The sequence below is a fragment of the Antechinus flavipes genome, chromosome 4, assembly GCF_016432865.1.
Source record: "Antechinus flavipes isolate AdamAnt ecotype Samford, QLD, Australia chromosome 4, AdamAnt_v2, whole genome shotgun sequence".
NCBI classification, from domain to species: Eukaryota; Metazoa; Chordata; class Mammalia; order Dasyuromorphia; family Dasyuridae; genus Antechinus; species Antechinus flavipes.
In genome coordinates, this window is record NC_067401.1 from 450,197,221 (window position 1) to 450,216,114 (window position 18,894).

Below are 18,894 nucleotides of genomic sequence, written 5' to 3' on the forward strand. Positions count from 1 at the left end.
GCATGGGGGTGTGCGAGTACATGTGTGCACATGCAGGTGCGCCCACGAGGGTGTGTACAATGCATGTTTGCAAGTGTGTAAATGTGCATGAATACATGTGCCCAAATGCATGTGTGTGCACAAGTGTGTCAAAGTGCGTGAGTAGTGTGCAGAAATGCATGTGTGTGCACAAGTGTGTCAATGTGTGCATGAATACATGTGCCCAAATGCATGTGTGTGCACAAGGACACTGTGCATAAGTGTGTCAAAGTGCGTGAGTAGTGTGCAGAAATGCATGTGTGTGCACAAGTGTGTCAATGTGTGCATGAGTGGTGTGCAGAAATGCGAGTGTGACCATGAAAGTGCATTGTGCACATGTACTTGCAAATGTGTATGCATGTGATTGCACAAGTGTGAATGTGCATGTGTGCATACACACATGTGCAAGAGTAAAATCCGAATACGTGTGTATGAGTGTGCTAGATGTGCTGTGCATACATACTTGTACGTGTGTATGTGCAAGTGTGGTCTGGGTGTATGCATGAGTACATGTGTATGCACGCAAGGGTGCAAAAATGCATTGTGCATGAGAGTATGTGTGCACAAGTGTAGTGTGTGGGCCAGTGTGTTAAAATGTGTGTGCATAAGTATGTGTGCACACACATGTAAGAATGCACGTGTTTACAGGAGCATGGGTGTACTGTGCAAAACTAGGTGTGTGAGTACATGTGCACACGTGTAAAACTGCAAGTGTGTACAATGTGTGTGCAAAAATGCATGGGTGCATATGAGAGTATGCTGTGCACGCACACTTGTGTGCAAGGGTGCAGTCTGTGTGAGTGTGAGAGATGTGCTGGTGTTCACATGCACTTGTATGTGTTTATGTGCAAGTGTGGTCTGGGTGTGCATGAGTGTGTGTGTGAGCAAGTGTGGTAAACCGTGTATATGTGTGCAAAAGTGTAAAATGCGTGAATACGTGTGTGCACATGCTGTGTGCGTGAGCCTGCAGATGCACGTGTACAAGCGTGCCGGTGTGTGTGTGCACAAAGCGCCGAGAGTTCCGCGCTCACATGCTCATACGTGGGCACAATGCCCATGGGCACACCTGTGCCCATCACGCCCTCACATGCTCGAGTGGGGGCGGAGCCGCTGCAAAGCAGCCGCTTCCCATCGACGCCTGGACTTGGATCCGTGCCTCAGCCTTGCCGGGGGTTCCTGGTCTCCTTGCCCGCCCGGGGGCCCTCATTAGGGGCGGGGGGGGGCAGGCGCTGAGGCGGCCACTGGGGGAGGGGGGGGGGCGGGCCCGTCCCCTCAGCGAAGGGTCTGTCTCGGCCAGGAAGAGCAGCGAGGAGGCCCAGAAGGAGCGCCGGCGCGTCTCCAACCTGTTGAACATCATGGAGCCGAGCCTCCTGCAGTTCTACGTCTCCCGGCAGTGGCTGAACAAGTTCAAGACCTTCGCCGAGCCCGGCCCCATCTCCAACCAGGACTTCCTCTGCGTCCACGGGGGTGAGAAGCGGGGGGCCCCGGGCACCAAGGCCTCCCCTCCCCAGGGGCTCCCAGGGCAGCCCCTGATGGTCCCTTCTTCTCAGGAGTCCCCCCGCGCAAAGCCGGCTACATCGAGGACCTGGTGGTGATGCTCCCTCAGAACATCTGGGACAATTTGTACAGCAGGTAGTCTCCCTCCTCTGCGTCTGAAAGGGGGGCTGGGGAGCGGTCGGGGGGCCCAGCCCCCTCTTCCCTGCCTCAGTTTGGGTTCGTTTCCTCGGGCCTCGGGTTTTAGGCGCTCTCCTCGGCGCCCTCACGCAGAGTTAAAACGGGGCCGGCCGAGGTTGCCCGCCTGACGTCACCCGGCGCCCCCCGGAGGGCTGGGGGAGCACAGGGCAGCTGGGGCCGGTGTCCCCGTGGGGCGTCGGGGGGCGCCGTTTCCCACGCTCAGGGGCCGCCCCTCGCTCAGGTACGGGGGAGGCCCGGCCGTCAACCACCTGTACGTGTGCCACACCTGCCAGATCGAAGCGGAGAAAGTGGAAAAGAGGAGAAAGATGGAGCTGGAGATGTTCATCCGGGTAAAGTCGGGGGGGGCTCCGGGGAGTCACGGGAAGGCCGGAGTGGCCGCCTTTGGCCGCGGCTGGGACGTGGGGGCGGCCGGAGCCGGGGTTTGTCTGCAGAGGGACCATGCTGGAAGGGCTGAGGGTCAATCTGGGGGCCAGAGGAGGGAGGGGAGGACGCTGGGGGGTGGAGAGGGGAAGGGGCTGCCGGCCATGGAGGATGCTGGGATGGCAGGGCTTGGGGCCCCCCCAGCCCTGTGAGTGGGGGTGGGGCGGCCCCTGCAGCGGCAGTGTCGGCCCCCCCTTCCCCCCCAGCTGAACCGGGCCTTCCAAGAGGAGGAGTCCCCAGCCGCCTTCTTCTGCATCAGCATGCAGTGGTTCCGAGAGTGGGAAGGCTTCGTCAAGGGGAAGGACGGAGGTGAGCTCGTTTCCAGCCCGAGGGGCTCTGCCCAAAGGCCCGGGGCCCCGAAGGGGGTGTCCGGGCCAAGTTCTGGCCAGTGACCCAACCGGACCGACTGTACAGGGCTCAGAACGGGCAGGGGAGGGGCTGCCCAGTAGGGATTCAGGAATGGGTGGTCTCGAGGAGGGGCTGGAAACCCACCGCCCCTCCCGGGGTGAGCTTGGGAGCCGCCATTGCTGATGGCCCTTAGTCCCGAGGGGAGCCCCCCTGCAGAGGGAACCCGCTCCTCCAGAAACGATCAGGTGCCCTCAACGGCACGTCCGGCCCCTCCTCCGGAGGCTGGTTTTCAGGCATCTTGCCTCTGGAAGCTGGCTGGAGAGCATTTAGGGAGCCCGGGCTCGAGCCGCTTAGTGCAGGGGCCGTGTCTGAGAGCTGACCTTCTCCCTCCCCTGCCGCAGACCCCCCCGGGCCCATCGATAACATGAAGATCGCCGTCATCAAGGGCGGGAGCATCCTCCTCAAACAAGGTGAGCCCGGGCGGCTGGGAAGCCCCCGCTTCAGGGACGTGGGGGGCTCGAAGGGAGCCCCCCCCCCACTGGGCTGCTCCCAGGCTCTGCTCTGTGGGATGGGTGGTTATGTGGATAAGAGGGGCGGAGGGACGGATGGACGGGATGGATGAGACAGACGGACGGACGAATGGATGGAAGGACGGACAGATAGATGGGTGGACGGAAGGATGGATAGACGTGTAGACAGGTGGCTGGACAGGTGAGCAGACATCGTCATTTGGCTCAGGGGCCGGGCTCACCTCTGCCCTAGTCTTTCTTCAAGGTAGACTGAGGAGGGACAGAAGCTCAGCTGTCCGCAGAGCGATCTCAGGGTCACTCTGGGGGGTCAGACAGGAAAGTGGGGGGTGGGGGCGGAGAGCAGAAGCTTCTGTGCGACTTTCCCCTTCTGAGCAGTCGAGGCCTTCAGATTGGTTGGACAGCCCTGCCCCCTCCCCCGCTCCCTTTTTTCTCACAAGGGGGAGCAGCCATTGGAGACTTCCTGGTTTTTTGGGCCAGCGGGGCCCGACTTCGAAGGTCCCCCCTAGAGAATCCTCCCTGTGTGCTCCTCCCCAGGGGCCGACTCGGGGCAGATTTCCGAAGAGACGTGGCACTTCCTGCAGTCCATCTACGGCGGGGGCCCTGAGGTCATCCTGCGCCCGCCCGTGGCCCCCGTCGACCCCGACGCGCTGCAGACGGAGGAGAAGATCGAGGTGGAGACGCGGGCGCTCTGAGCGGCAGGAGGCCGAGCGCCGTCCAGGGAAGGCCGTTCCACTCGCACGCCGTTCGGAAGCATGGTTCTTTTCTCGCTTTTCTCCCCCGCCCCCACCCCCTCACTGGGCACTACAGTCGTGGACGCGTGTCGCAGCTTGGCGTCTCTCTAGGTGATGCTTTTAATGCTAAATAATTTACTGTGAAATCTTTCAAATGTCGCGTTTGGAAAGGGACAAGCTCCGGAGCTCGAGGTTGTTCAATCAGCGGACAGTAGGTCATTGATCTTTTTGTACCACGTGGAAACCCATAGTGTCCTTTGTAGACTTGTAAAATAAAATGGCTTTTCGAATGTTTCTCGAACCCTTGTCCCACGCTTCTGAGCCCCGTGGAGCTCCACCGGGGGCGCCCGTCTGAGAGGGACCCTGGGGGCCTTCACGGCGGTCCCGGGGTCGCACGGCCCAGACTCGGGCAAGCTGACTCGGCGCCGCGGCGCCCCGGCCACGCCTGCTCCTGTGGACGGACTCGTCCGCAGACGTAACTTATTGCCTGGACTTGTCAGCGTCAGCGTGTCGATCCTGGCGAGCCCGAAGAACGTCACGCCTGCGTCGGCGCCTGTCAGTCGCTAGCAAGTTTTAGGGTAATTTTCTTTTGAGAGCATGCCGTACGTGATGTGCACCTGCCGCCCTGAAGAGCGCCTGGAGAAGCTTGGGTTAGCGCGTCGACGGCCCTCCCGAACAGCCTCCTGCCCCCTCGCGCACGGTCACGTGGCGCCAAAGCTGGGGCGACGGGGGGATCGCGGCGCCGGGGACCCCTTTGGGAACGGGCCGGTCGGGGTTGTTGGGAGAGGGACCACTTGTACCGCTACAGCTCCAGTGACGTTCCGAACCAGCTCAATAAAGCGATTTTTAAAAACAGTCGTCGTCTTCGGAAGGTCTCTGGGGGCCCTCGGGGAAGGAGACGGGTCGGTTTCCTGCGGGAGGCTCGTGGGGGTCGCGGCGCCCGGAAGGGCGAGGAGGGCAGGGGTGCGAGCCCCAAAGGGCCCCTCCCTAGGAGGGGCAGGAGGAGGGCCCCCAAGGAGGAGGACTGTTCTTGCGCCCAAGTCTTCCCGAGAGGTTCGCAGAGGGGAGGCTCTTCGCTGTCGCTGGTAGCGCCCTTCCTGAGTAGGCGGTTCCTAAAGAGAGCACCGAGGAAGGCAAACAGCCCCCGGGGATGGGACGGGGATGGGACGCTGTCCAGATCAGATCTGCCCCTTGGGGGGAGCCGTTCTCCGCCGGCTTTGACTTTTGTCCCTCCTGAGCATCAGTTTGATAGGGGCCGGTGAGGTCTGCTGCTGGATCTCCCTCCCAGGAGATGGGCAGAGGGTGTGCCCAGTGCCCTCAGGTAACATGCCCAGCGCCCCCGGGTAACATGCCCAGTGCCCCCGGGGTAACGTGCCCAGCGGCCCCCAGGTAACATGCCCAGTGCCCTCAGGTAACATGCCCAGCGCCCTCCTGGGTAACGTGCCCAGCGCCCCCTGGGTAACATACCCAGCGCCCTCCTGGGTAACACGCCCAGCACCCCCTGGGTAACACGCCCAGCGCCCCCTGGGTAACACGCCCAGCGCCCTCCTGGGTAACACGCCCAGCACCTCCTGGGTAACATACCCAGCGCCCTCCTGGGTAACACGCCCAGCACCCCCCGGGTAACATGCCCGAGCCTTCCACACTGGCCCTCTCTGCCCACCGCCTCCCCGCCGCCTTGAAGCTGGGTCAGAGTCCATCTCATGGCACGTTGCCATCTGGGAGCGCGTGGAGTGTTTGGCGAAGGCTTCCCCCTGCGCTGGCCTGGGCCACGGCCCCTTTCTTTCCTTTCTTTGCCCTCCAAGCCCTGCCCACGCCCCGGGCAGAAGCCCCGCTCCTGACGACCCCGTCCGTGCTCTGCCCTCCCCGGTGGGAGAAGCTCCTCCATTTCTTCAGGGCTGCCCGCTTCTTCTCCGGACCCCGGAGACCGGCTCGCTCTCGGTTTTTCCGAGGACGCAGGACGCGGGGCTCGGCTCCATCTCTTTTCACGTCGTTTCTCTGGTTTCCCAAATATCCTTGCGCACTCTCAGGCCCTGAGGACAGCCGGGTCCCCCCCTCCCCGTCCGGGTCTCCTGGCCGCCAAGGACAGTGGGGTCTCCCCTCTTCCCAGGGCTCCGGGAGCGGATCTATGCAATCCGGATCTCCCCCGGCTGCCGCATGCGTGGCTTTGAGCTTTGCGGAGCTCCCAGGAGCCGGGGAGATGGGAGCCCCTGGGATCATTTCCGTCCGAGGGGAACAGGCCGAGGTAGAGCCCTCCCCACTGGCCGGTGTCGGAGGCTGAACTCGCTCCTCCTGACACCCTTCGTCGCCAGCCTCCCTTCCCAGGATTCCCTCCTGCTCCTGTTTCTCTCGCCAGGAGGAGAGCGCGCATTTGACACTGGAGGCGGCTGGGAGCCGAGTCCTGGGCCACCTCCTGAGGCGGATGTCGCTTCCCCGTGAGCGCGCGTCCAGCAGGGCCGCCCTCAGCGCAGCGCCGCCCGTGGGGGGCTGAGCGGTAGCCGGAGGAGGGTCACCTCTTAAAGAGAACAGCTCCTTTTCCCCATGACGGGCAAAGATATCTTTAAAGGTTCCTTTAAGAAACTGTGGGGTTCCCATTTTTCTTACCCCCTCCTTAAGTAAGCGACTTGCCAGAGACGCAAAGGGACCTTGGGATGGAAGAGCAGAGCTGGTCCCTCCTGCCCCTGGGGGCTGGGGAGCGGGATCTCCAGGACTCCGAGGGATTCATCCCGTTCCAGATTTGCTTGTGCCTTCCAACAAACTGGGTTCTCTGTGACTCTCCTCCATTCCTCCATTTTTGACTTCAGTGGAGGGAGGGTGGGACAGTCCTGGGACCTCAGAATGGATCTCAGGCCCGTAGGAAACGAACAAAATGGAGCCAGAGGAGGGGACACTTGGGTGAATTAGTGAAAGTAACGAAGTAAGCAGGAAAATGATGTAGTGATCACAGCCATGGGGATGGAAAAACCCACCAAGACAGTCACCGCGAGAGCTGCGAAATGGTGATGACCCCAAGAAGACACCCTTTCTCCATTTCTTTGCTGGGTTGGGGGACTATGGGTGGGGAAGTCACTAGACTTTTTCAATCCTCGTTTAGTTTGGCTAAGTCTTTCAAAAAAAATTCTTCATTTAAGGCAGGATTCTCCAAAAAGAAGCAAGGGATCCATTGGAAAGATAGGTGATGACTAAAACAAAGGAGAGCAACAAAATTCACTTAAATTTCTTTCATTGTTTTGGCAGATACTCAAATGGATGAGTTGTCCCCTTATCTGTGGGGGTGGGGGAGGGGGGTTCTCCCATCAGTGTCCATTTGTCTTGTGAGAGACTCTTGCTCCAGGCAGGTCCCTCAACGGTCTGGAGGCCTTTCTTCATCTTCTCCTGACTTTTCAAGGTGTCATTCTTCAGTCTTCCTCTGAGAAAGAACCCTCTTTTCTTCTCCCACCTTTTTTGTTGAGTCTTCTTGATTTTATTTTTAGTTTTTGTTAAAGCTTTTTATTTTCAATATATATACATATATATGTAGATAACTTTCAACATTCACTTTTCCCAAACCTCATGTTACAATTTTTTCCTTCCCTTTCCCCGCCCCCTCCCCTAGCTGGAAGATAATCCAATATATGTTAAGCATATAAGCAATTTTTCTATACATATTTCTACAGGTATCGAGCTGCACAAGAGCAATCAGATCAATAAGGAAAACATGAGAACGAAAACAACATGCAAGCAAACAACCACAAAAAGATGGACGCGCCCTGTTGTGGCCCTCGCTCATTTCCCAGGGTTCTCTCTCTGGGCGTCACATCTTTCTTGATGAAGTCCTTTGTTCCATCTTCTGGGAGATCCTCCTCTTCGCCTCCTCCTTCTGAGTCCTTGCACAGTCCTGAGAGTGCGGAGCTGGCGCTGACGCGCATTGATGTCTGAGGCAGGGATGATGTTCAATCGATTCATTTGTATGTGTTCCTTGGGGCTCACCTGCAGGACGAGCCGAGGCTGCTGTGGGAGCTATCACCTTTTTCTTTTTTAAGCTCCAGTCTTCTTGCTCTCTGGGGCTTCTCTAGGAGTCACATAGACCTGATTTGGCCCCCGAGTCACCCTGACGTGGTCTCTTCTGCCCGGGGATTTTTCATTCGGTCCTGCTTCTTGTGGTCCCGCCCTTCAGCCACTCCCAAGCAGACCCCAGATACCCAGAATAGGAAAGAGCCACAAATGCAGCACGAGGACGGAAGCTCTTGCCTTCCCTGACGAAGCAGATCGGCAGAGGAACAAGCGGCTGACGCTCGGAAGCCGATCCAGGAGCCTGCTCTTCGCCCTCCCGCAGGCTCGCCCAGTGTTGGTCCTTCACCGGCTCACCGCCTCCTCCTCTGGGGAGAGACTCTATGCGCACCAAGCCGATTACATCTTAATGGGGAGTGGGGCTGGGAAGGAGAGACTGCTCAGTGTTATTAAATGAAAAATAAAAGTATTTATTCTGCCCCTTTTAGCATTTCATCTACAATTTCTTTCATTTTCTCTCAGTCTCTTCTTAACCCCCTGTAACCTGGTTTCGAACGTTATCAGTCCGCTGAAATTGCTCTCCAAAATTACTCAAGATCTCTAAGGGTCGGTTCCAGCTCTCGTTTCCCTTGACCTCTCGGTTTGTCATTGATCCTTCCTTGGTCATCTCTGCTCTCTAGGTTATAGAGACACCCTTCTGTCCTGGATCCCCCTGTTATGAGTTCAAATGTTGGAGTTCTTGTTCTTCTCAAAGCACAGCCGGTTTAGAGGCTTAGAGCCCTTCGGATGTCTCCAAATCCAAAGGTTCTGTCCTTCAGCCTCTGCCTCTGCTTTCTTCAGCCTCCAAACAACACAGAGATGGAATGTCTCTCTTGTCTCCTTCTGGGGAGCCCAGCCACCAACTACAGTGGTGTGAGATGAAGATGAATCTGGTTGTCCACTGAACTCTCCACTCATAGCTGTACCCTCTGAAAACCCTTCGTCTGCCACCAGAGTCGCTCCTCTCAAGTCCAGCTGAACTTTCTTCTGCGACCAGCCAGCCAAGAGGAAAAAATGTATTCTGCCATAGAGCCCTCATCGCTGGCCTTTTATCTGACTCTTCTGAGAGAATGGGATTATGGGTTTTCTCCCATAGTGCTCTCTGGCCCAACGAGCTTTAAGGGAGGTGTGGACTCCCTTGAAGTTAGAAAGTGTGCTTTGTGAAGCTGGCATACTTGTGGACTTGTGGGTGTGAACACAAGCCTTGTATTAATTAGTTCTACTTAGTACCTTGTTTCAGGTTCTGCCCAAAATCTTCTTGTAAGATTAGATCAACTCTAATTAGTTAGCAGTTAGTAAGGATTCCAACATCCCCCCTTCCTCTGGACCGCCCCTCTTTCTCCTCTGCTGGGTCCTCCTAAAGATCAGCCCCTCTGATCAGGGATGTTCCTCGGGGTTCTGGGGGAGTGGAAGAAGAGGTGAGAGGGCTGGACAGAGAACCAGGAGGGGCTGGCTTGGGGATAGCCCAGAGACACACGCTGGCCCTTGTGCCCATGATAGGAAGCCGACAAGCATGGGTTTGATCTTTGCAGAAAGAAGCAAAAGTGGCAGGCTTTATTCCAAAGGCACAAACTATTTTGTCCCTAAACTCCTTAAGGATACTGGAGAATCCTGGGAGAGAGAGGAAAGGTAACAGTAAATGATATACAAGCAAGACAAATTTCTTCTTTGGCCAAATTTAAAAAAATAACAACAACAACATCATTGTTGAGGTTGGGAAAGGGACCCCAAAAGTTTGGGGGTCACAGACTGTGTCACAAACAAGGTGTCTCAAAAGAATTTGCAGGCTTGAACCCATCTCCTAGTCAAGGGGCAAAGATTATTGTAAGCAACGCCGTTACAAAGCAGGCTGGAATTCTCAGAGAATTCAGCAGCGAAACAGCAGCAAGGAGAGCCTTTCTCCACTTTGTATCATTCTCTGGCTCACAGGGAGAAAGGAGCAGGCTCCAGAACCTGGTTCTCCTTGACCAGATTATTACTGAGGGGATTATCAGTCAGCAATGAACTGAGGAGGGGTCTATTGTCTCAGGAGTTTGATCTGGGTACTATTCTGAGGCTGTCTGCCTAAAGAGAGGTCAGAATCAGATTGGGTGGGGGAGTTTCCTGAGGCGGACTCCAAAGCCAGCAGATCTAGAATCGCTGGCTTACTGCCAGAACAGAAGCCCCCCCCCCCAAAAAAAAAATCAGGGGACCACAAAATCATATTACTTCTATGTGATCCATCTTGAATACCTTTCTTAAGGGCTGTTATCTGTGAAAGGAAAGAGTCCTAAGGACCCAGGATGAGCCAGCAGGCGTTGTAGGACCAAGGGAGCCTTTTTTTAAAGCATGGGGGACACATTCTGTAGGCAGGAGCAAAGTGGCCAGTAGATGGGGGAGCAAGATCCAGGAGAAGGTGGGAGTGGGAGCAATCTGGTACAGAAGATGGGTCACGCTTCTCTTGACTTTGAAGCTCTTTTGATTGTATTTGCAAGTACAGCCAAAGACATCCTTGCTGGCCTGGCTCGGGGACCCTCCGATCCTGACCAGGAGTCCCTCGTGCTTATATTTCCGAAGCCCAGGTCCCATTTTCCCACACATCCCATTAAGGATCCGTGATCTCTCCACCTCTGACGGTTGCTTGGTATCTCTTCCTTTCCAATGAGGAGACAGTGCGGGCCCTGCTGATGTCGAACTTGTGGTCCCAGACCTTACAGTCTTTGGCAGCCTTTTGAGGTGCTTTTTAGCAGAATCGTTCCGCAGTGTCCCTGACAAATTGCCAGAGGTGGGCAGCCGTGAGATAAGCCCGAGGAGGCTCTCAGTTATGTCTCTTTTATTCATTTGCTCATTCATATCCCAAGAGAACAATGGACTTCCCTACAGCTGTTATCATGGAGCTGTCTCAGTGTCTCTTAGCAGAGAGTTAGCCACCACCATCCTTCTCCTCTGTCCTTATGAGCGGATTTCTTGCTTGGTGGTTTCTGCAGCTATTCCTTGGAGGCTCACTCCTTGGAGGACAAGTCGCTGCTTCAAACCTAGACTAGCTAGCTCTGTAGGGAGAAGCTCAAATATTATGTTCTTTTAACTCCGCGTACATGGTATTGTTTTTCCTGCCCTTCTTTTGTGCACATCTTTCTACTCTCCGCTTTCTGACGAGTATCAAACTTTTCGGCTCCCTCCCCTTGACTCCCATTGGAGCCCTCCTCCCATGCCTTTGGGGAGCACTTCCTGGCCCCTTCAGGCAGTAGCAGCAGCAGCTTTCCTCGGGCTCCATCACTTTCTGCTCCCAGAGCACTCGGCCCTTCCAGAAAAGTCCCTTGGACGTAGCGGTCCGCCAAGAGCACACTGTTGAGGCGAATCTCTGCAGAATGTTGCCGGCTCTTCCATGCCGAGTCAGATTCTCATCCTGGCTGTTTTGGGCTCTGTATGTAAACTACACCTCTTCAGCACCTCCTTCTGACCTTTCCAGCCCTCTCGCACTTCTTGGGAACCTGCCAGCCACCCCAGCTTCCTTCTTAGTCTCAACAGCAATTTGAAAACCAAACCACAAATCCTTTCCCTTTTCAGATTGACCTCCGATCTGCTTCCCTAATTGGTTTTACTTGCCTTGTTTAACTTGCCTATTATTTTGTCCGGAGTGAAATTAAACAAAAAGGTAAATCAAGGCATTCTTCATCAAGCAAGATGGCAGTTTTGTTTTTTTTTAATAGGCTACCATACCAATTAATAAAAGGGACAACGGCTACCTCGGTTTTCAGCTAAAGACCAAGGATTGAAGCTGCCTTTTTATAAGCACAGAAAAAAGACCAGCAGGTAAGTGGGTTAAGGAGATTATGCTATTGATTATAATTCTGGCAGCTTCTGAGATGAGGGACCATGGTTAGTTATAATAAGGAAAGGGGCTGGTACATGGGCTTAGGACCACTCCCTCTATCCCTAAGCAATGCTTTGGGGAATTTATGAGCCTGAGATGCCTCCTGGGGTCATCGCTAGAGCACCAGGGATGTGGGCTCACGGAGCCTGAGGACTCAATAAGATCACCCCTTGAGTTGGCAAGGATGACGCTAAAGTCGGGACAAGGGTGGCTAGTCCACTTCTCAAAGATTACACACAAATGCTATGAGATTTTGGAGACTGAATTTGGTCGGTGTGCCTGGGCAGAAGTGATTTGCCGGGGGTGTTGCTGAGATGATTCTCACAGAGCCAATGTTTTATGAGAGAATTATACTTCTAAATTCTAGCTTAAGGCTTCTCTTTAATTAAGAGTGAAAGCCTAAACCTTTGGCCTCTAAATCTGGGGGATAAAGATCGGATTTTGAACTCATGAGCTCCATTTGAAAATCGAAATTTTGAATTTCTTAATTAATAATAATTAATTAATAATTCATACTACTGGGTCAACCTCCTCCCCTTTTTCCTTCTCCAAGAGACCCCAGCTTCAGTTCCCAACTCCCCGAGCCCCTCTGTCTTTAGTCGCAAGTTTTACTCACAACTTTCCCTTAAGGAGGCAGAAAGTAGAGAGCCTAACCCTTCCTGGGATTTCTCATGGATGTGAAAGAGTTTTATTCCAATTTCCTTTCCTTTATTTTTAAAAGTCTTTCTCCTGGTTGCTTGCAAGTTTCTGGTTCGTCTTTGGAGATATTTAATTTAACTGCTCTGTGCTAGAATTTTCAGCATCAGATTTTGTCTGGAACTGATCTGTGGATTCCTTCAATTTTCATTTTATTTTCTGTGTCTAGAAGTTCTTGGTAGGTTTTTTTGGGGGGAGTGGGGTATTATTTCTTGCATTGAGACCTTCAGAATTTTTGATTCGTTGTGTTCTGGAAAGCTCACAATCCTAAAATTGTCACTGTATCCTGCCATGGAGATCAGCATATCTACTTACAAACTGATGTGTTTTCTTTGAATGTTATTATTTTTGCTTCTCTTTCAGATGGTCTTTCATTTTTTAATATTATTATGTATATTATATACATTCATTTTTGTTGTATTGTATATATTGTGCATATATATATTTGCTATGTGTTTGTAAACTATACCTCTTAAGCACTGTATATTCATTTGGTATATTCCCAATCAGTTCTTCCCTCTTTGTTTGTTTGTTGTGGTGCCGTTTACTATGATGGATTTAGGTTTTCTGTTCCACTGATTATTTCTGCAATGCCACCCATAAATTCTGTTTTCACTATTCTTGTTTCTCTCTTATATCTTTCAAGAACATCCTGCTGGAATTCTATGTTCTTTCAAGAATCTGTGGGGTCCTTTTTTTGCCTTGCAATATTTATTCATAGATATTTCAACTCATTTAAAGTTGATGTTAATAATATCTTCCCTATTGGTTCATCTACTTGTGTTCAAGGTCTTTAATTGAGTTTTCTTCCTCCTGAAATTTTTGTTGATTTTAGTCTTTTTTTTTTTTTACACTCCCCTAATGCTCACTTTCTCATTTTTTTCTATTTTCCATTTAATATTATTTTTCTCCAATTACATGTCAAAGCCAATTTTAAACATTTTTAAAGTTTTGAATTCCAAATTCTATCTTTTCTTTCCTCTTTTTCTCTCTGAACCCTGAAACCACAAACAATTTGATTTAACTTAAGTGTGCAAGCATGCAAAAGATTTCCACATTTTTCATTTTACAAAAGAAGACCTGAAGGAGGAAAGAGAGGAGGAAAAGAAAAGAAAATGGAAAATAGCGTGCTTCCGTGTGTCGTCAGACAATATCAGTTCTTTTTCTGGAGGCGGATAGAAGGCTTCCTCATGAGTCTTTTGGGATTGTCTTGGCCTTAAAAATCATTCATAATTCTTCATCAAACAGTATTGCTGTTGACCCAGCCCCTGATCCAGAACAATTCATTGCTTCCATTTTGGTGGTGGTTTTCCAGGAAGGCTGAGCTTCAAATCTGCCATAGCTTCTTCAAATCTCACATGCTGCCCCAAATAACTTCTCTGGAGACAGAATTGACCCCAGCTAGATGCCAGTCACCTTTGATGATGGATCCACACACATGCTGGCACCTTGCCTCAGTTTCCTCTGTTTCACACCCCTCTGTGAATACTGGTGCAGTGCAAAACTCTGCACTTCTAGCAAACAAGCTAAAATCCTAAGTGCCTTTTAGTTTTATGTAGTATGGGGGAGGAGGTAGAGACAAAATTGAGTTGTCAAGTGAAAAGATCAAAGTTAATATTACCTTGAATTTTTATTGTAATGATTCTACAATATGACTGATTTTATGCTGCATTGATTTTGTTTTATAAAAACAATTGAGTTTGCATCTGTCTAAAGTCACCTTTCTATGTCCTTGACTTGAGCTCAGGAATTTAACTTTCCTTTTGAGATAGAGAACTTAATTATAATTAATGGAAAAGTTATAATTTAACATAAAGTTTTAATTAATGGGAAAACTGTTATCTACCATACCTTCAACTCCTGGAAAAATACTTAGACATTTGGTGTTATCTTCAAGTCATGAAACTAGCTCTAAAAGATTTATTGTCAAGGGCAGCTAGGTGGTACAGTGAAGAGAGCATCAGCCCTGAAGTCAGGAGGATCTAGTTCAAATCTGGTCTCAGACACTTAATGCTTCCTAGCTGTTGGACCCTGGGCAAGTCACTTAACCTCAATTGCCTCAGGGGGAAAAATATTGTCTCTAAACTGTATTCAAGAAAGGTTTATCTCCCTAACAAACCTTTTCAGGGCCCTGAGAGCCTAACGCAGGTCCACTAATGAGGTCTATAATATATGCAATAAGTCCCACACACCAATCTAGTATTCTTCCATGACACAAGGGGTGGTTCCTAGATCCACTTGGGCGCTAGCCCACTTTCCTCAGTGAAAGCAGTCATGTTGTCTCCACTCTTTGTAACCAATCACATTGTCTTCTCTACCCATCCAGGTCTATAGTATATGAAGGCTGGTGAACCCTAACTCAGGAGTCTTTAGGTTAGGGTTAGTGTCCCAGTTTATTGGTTACTGTTAGCCTAACTAAGTTAATCATGTTCAGACCACTGTTTCTCAATTTATCTTAATTTTCAAATGTAACAGAACCCTTGTGAAGACTTGTCACACTTGGGGACTAGTGAGGGAGTGTGTAGAGAGCCAAAACTCTGGAGAAGCATACGTGAAACAAGGAGCTAACTCAGAAGAATGGATAATACAATGGTTACCTAGTTTAGCATGGTGATTCATAGTTCTCTAGTTAAGTACATGTACTTAGTACTTAATATAGTTCCACAAGATTCACACCTACGATGATATAATTATAATAGAGTATATAAGAACCAACAAGGACTGGATGAGAGACATTCGTTCCATCTCCCACCATTGTGGAGGCCGGCCTGTCCTCCTGCTTCCCCCACTGAGACCAAGGCCCATCTGAAGGGCCTCCAGAAAGCCGGCCCGGACCCCAGGCAACGAGACAGATGTGAAGGAGACAATAAAGAATTTATCCCTGGCTATTCTCCTGGTGATGACTCTGCTGAAACGAAGGCTGGTCCAAAGGCCTCCAGAAAACTAACCAGGACATTACAGGAGTGGTTATTGAGAATGGGATTAAGGATTCAACTTTTGTACTATTAGTTCATTTGTTACTTCATTGTGATTTTTGGCCTTTTAGAATGTGGAGACAGCTGAAATTGGTTTGTTTCTAGCATGAATCTAGCATGAATCATTAAGAATAGTGCAATATCCTATTGGTCATGGAACTCAGAAGTCAGAAAATAACACAAGTCACTGTATTTTGCCTTGCTGGCCATTTCCATAAGGAAATGAAGGAGGCCCCTTCTACAGAAGATAAATGCTACTGAATCCTCATTGCCTGTCCTTCCTGTGACTAATGTAATTAAATCTCCTTCTATTGACTGTTTGAGGATTTACCAGTGCTTCATTTCATCTGAAATAAAATCTGAAATATCAGAATAATGATGTCAAGCCTGCTTTTAATAGAGTCTTATACCTTCTGCCTTTCAAAAATTGAAATTAGCTATCAAATTCCCTGCACATCAAGATTGTTTTCTGGATCACTCCTTTTTAATCTTCGATGGGATCATTTCTTTTGTCTTCAGAATTTCCTTTCTCTCATCACCATCATTATTATTGATATTTTTTCAAATTGCAAGTTCTTTTCCAACTTATTCAACTGTCCCCTTGGAGGGGAAAAACACCTCCAAGGAAACATTTATAACAAATATACATAATAAAATAAAGCAAATTCCCACATTGACTATCTAAAAACAAGTCTCATTTTTCAGTTTGAATCTTCTCTGGTAGGATAGTATGTTTTTGCCACCAATCCTCTCTAATCATTATTTGTCATTTTGCTGCTCAAGTTTTCAATTATTTCAAAGTTATTGGTCTTTACAATGGGTTTTTTGTCCAAATGATTTTCTGGTTCTGTCCATTTCTCTTAATATTGGTTCACTTATGCAGGATACAAAATAAACCTACATAAGTCATCAGCATTCTTATATATCACTAACAAAACCCAACAGTTAGAGTTACAAAGAGAAATTCCATTTAAAGTAACTACTGATTGTATAAAATATTTAGGATTCTATCTGCCAAGGGAAAATCAGAAACTTTATGAGCAAAGCTACAAAACACTTTCCACACAAATTAAGTCTGATCTAACCAACTGGAAAAGTATTAAATGCTCTTGGATTGGGCGAGCAAATATAATAAAGATGACAATACTACCTAAACTAATTTATTTATTTAGCGCTATACCAATCAGACTGCCCAAAAACTATTTTAATGACCTCGAAAAAAATAACAATAAAGTTCATATGGAAAAACAAAAGGCCAAAAATTTCAAGGGAATTAATGAAAAAAAAATTAAATGAAGGTGGCCTAGAAATTATATTATAAAATAGTGGTTACTAAAACCATTTGGTATTGGCTAAGAAATAGACTAGTTGATCAATGGAATAGGTTAGGTTCAAAGGACAAAACAGCCAATAACTTTAATAATCTAGTGTTTGACAAACCCAAAGACCCCAGTTTTTGGGACAAGAACTCATTATTTGACAAAAATTGCTGGGAAAATTGGAAATTAGTCTGGCAGAAACTAGGCATTGACCCACACTTAACACCATACACCAAGATAAGGTCAAAATGGGTTCATGACCTAAGCATAAAGAATGAGATTATAAATAAATTGGGAGAGCATAGGATAGTTTACCTCTCAGACCTGTGGAAGAGGGAGGAATTTATGACCAAAGAAGAACTAGAGGTCACTATTGACCACAAAATAGAAAATTTTGATTATATCAAATTGAAAAGATTTTGTACAAACAAAACAAATGCAGACAAGATTAGAAGGGAAACAATAAACTGGGAAAACATTTTTATAGTCAAAGGTTCTGATAAAGGCCTCATTTCCAAAATATATAGAGAATTGACTCTAATTTATATGAAATCAAGCCATTCTCCAATTGATAAATGGTCAAAGGATATTAACAGACAATTCTCAGACGAAGAAATTGAAACTATTTATAGACATATGAAAATATGCTCCAACTCATTATTAATCAGAGAAATGCAAATTAAGACAACTCTGAGACACCACTACACACCTGTCAGATTGGCTAGAATGACAGGGAAAGATAATGCGGAATGTTGGAGGGGATGTGGGAAAACAGGGACACTGATACATTGTTGGTGGAATTGCGAATATATCCAACCATTCTGGAGAGCAATTTGGAACTATGCTCAAAAAGGTATCAAACTGTGCATATCCTTTGATCCAGCAGTGTTTCTACTGGGCTTATACCCCAAAGAGATACTAAAGAAAGGAAAGGGACCTGTATGTGCCAAAATGTTTGTGGCAGCCCTGTTTGTAGTGGCTAGAAACTGGAAAATGAATGGATGCCCATCAATGGGAGAATGGCTGGGTAAATTGTGGTATATGAATGTTATGGAATATTATTGTTCTGTAAGGAATGACCAGCAGGATGAATACAGAGAGATTTACGAGAACTGATGCTAAGTGAAATGAGCAGAACCAGGAGATCATTATTTTCCTCAACAATGATACTGTTTGAAGATGTATTCTGATGGAAGTGGATTTCCTTGACAAAGAGATCTAACTCGGTTTCAATTGATCAAGGATTTACAGAAGCAGCTACACCCAAAGAAAGAACACTGAGAAATGAATGTTAACTGTTTGCATTTTTGTTTTTCTTCCCAGGTTATTTTTACCTTCTGAATCCAATTCTTCCTGTACAACAAGAGAACTGTTTGGTTCTGCACACATATATTGTATCTAGGATATACTGTAACCTATTTAACATGTATAGGACTGCTTGCCATCTGGGGGAGAGGGTGAAGGGAGGGAGGGGAAAAGTTGGAACAGAAGTGAGTGCAAGGGATAATGTTGTAAAAAATTACCGTGGCATGCATTCTATCAATAAAAAGTTATTTTAAAAAATACTTGGAACTTAAAAAATATATATACATATTGGTTCACTTAAATCTTCCCCAGTTTCTATGCCTTATAAGCGTAATGTGATAACCGCATATTTTAAAATCAGCCGGATTGGGCTGATTCAGGTTAAGGGAAAATCCTTGATCTTTATTCTTTGAGGAGGCGAAGGAGGATGGCAATAGGAAGTGAGAGCAGTTGCGACATGAACCCGACCAGCAGTCTCTCTGCCTCTCTCTCTCCACCCACCAAAATCATTTCTATGTCATTTCCTATACAACACATCAAAACTTGCACAGAGAGTGGGTGGGAGCCATTCTTTCTTCAAGCATATATCAATAGAGTATCATCCAATTGCTAATTAGCCTCTTGTGCTTGGGACCTCAGTGCATCAACTCAAGCTTCAGTCCATTACAGCATTACCCCTTAATTCATGTACCATAATTTGTTTAGCCGATTGTTATTTACTATAGAAAAGAACTGCTATATTTATATCAATATAGGTATTTGTCCTTGAACTCTTTGATTTCTTGGTGATGGTAGTGGTGGTATGGATTTTGGCCTAGTGTTGGAATCCTTACTAACTGCTAACTAATTAGAGTTGATCTAATCTTACAAGAAGATTTTGGCCAGAACCTGAAACAAGGTACTAAGTAGAACTAATTAATACAAGGCTTGTGTTCACACCTTTACTCATTGGAGTTCACAAGTATGCCAGCTTCA

At 48.6% G+C, this 18,894-nt stretch overlaps 1 protein-coding gene across 2 annotated transcripts in view; it reads left to right on the plus strand.

The window, feature by feature from the left end:
- The window catches only part of USP33 (ubiquitin specific peptidase 33), a 43,365-nt gene extending 38,768 nt beyond the window's left edge, over positions 1 to 4,597 (plus strand). For both annotated transcript variants that reach the window (XM_051999374.1, XM_051999375.1), the window contains exons 19-24: positions 1,316 to 1,485; positions 1,569 to 1,650; positions 1,934 to 2,042; positions 2,340 to 2,442; positions 2,883 to 2,951; positions 3,546 to 4,597. In XM_051999374.1, the coding sequence (XP_051855334.1) occupies positions 1,316 to 1,485; positions 1,569 to 1,650; positions 1,934 to 2,042; positions 2,340 to 2,442; positions 2,883 to 2,951; positions 3,546 to 3,703 (691 nt within the window). In that variant the 3' untranslated portion in view covers positions 3,704 to 4,597. The remainder of the gene's footprint in view (positions 1 to 1,315; positions 1,486 to 1,568; positions 1,651 to 1,933; positions 2,043 to 2,339; positions 2,443 to 2,882; positions 2,952 to 3,545) is intronic.
- The last annotated feature ends 14,297 nt before the right edge of the window (positions 4,598 to 18,894 follow it).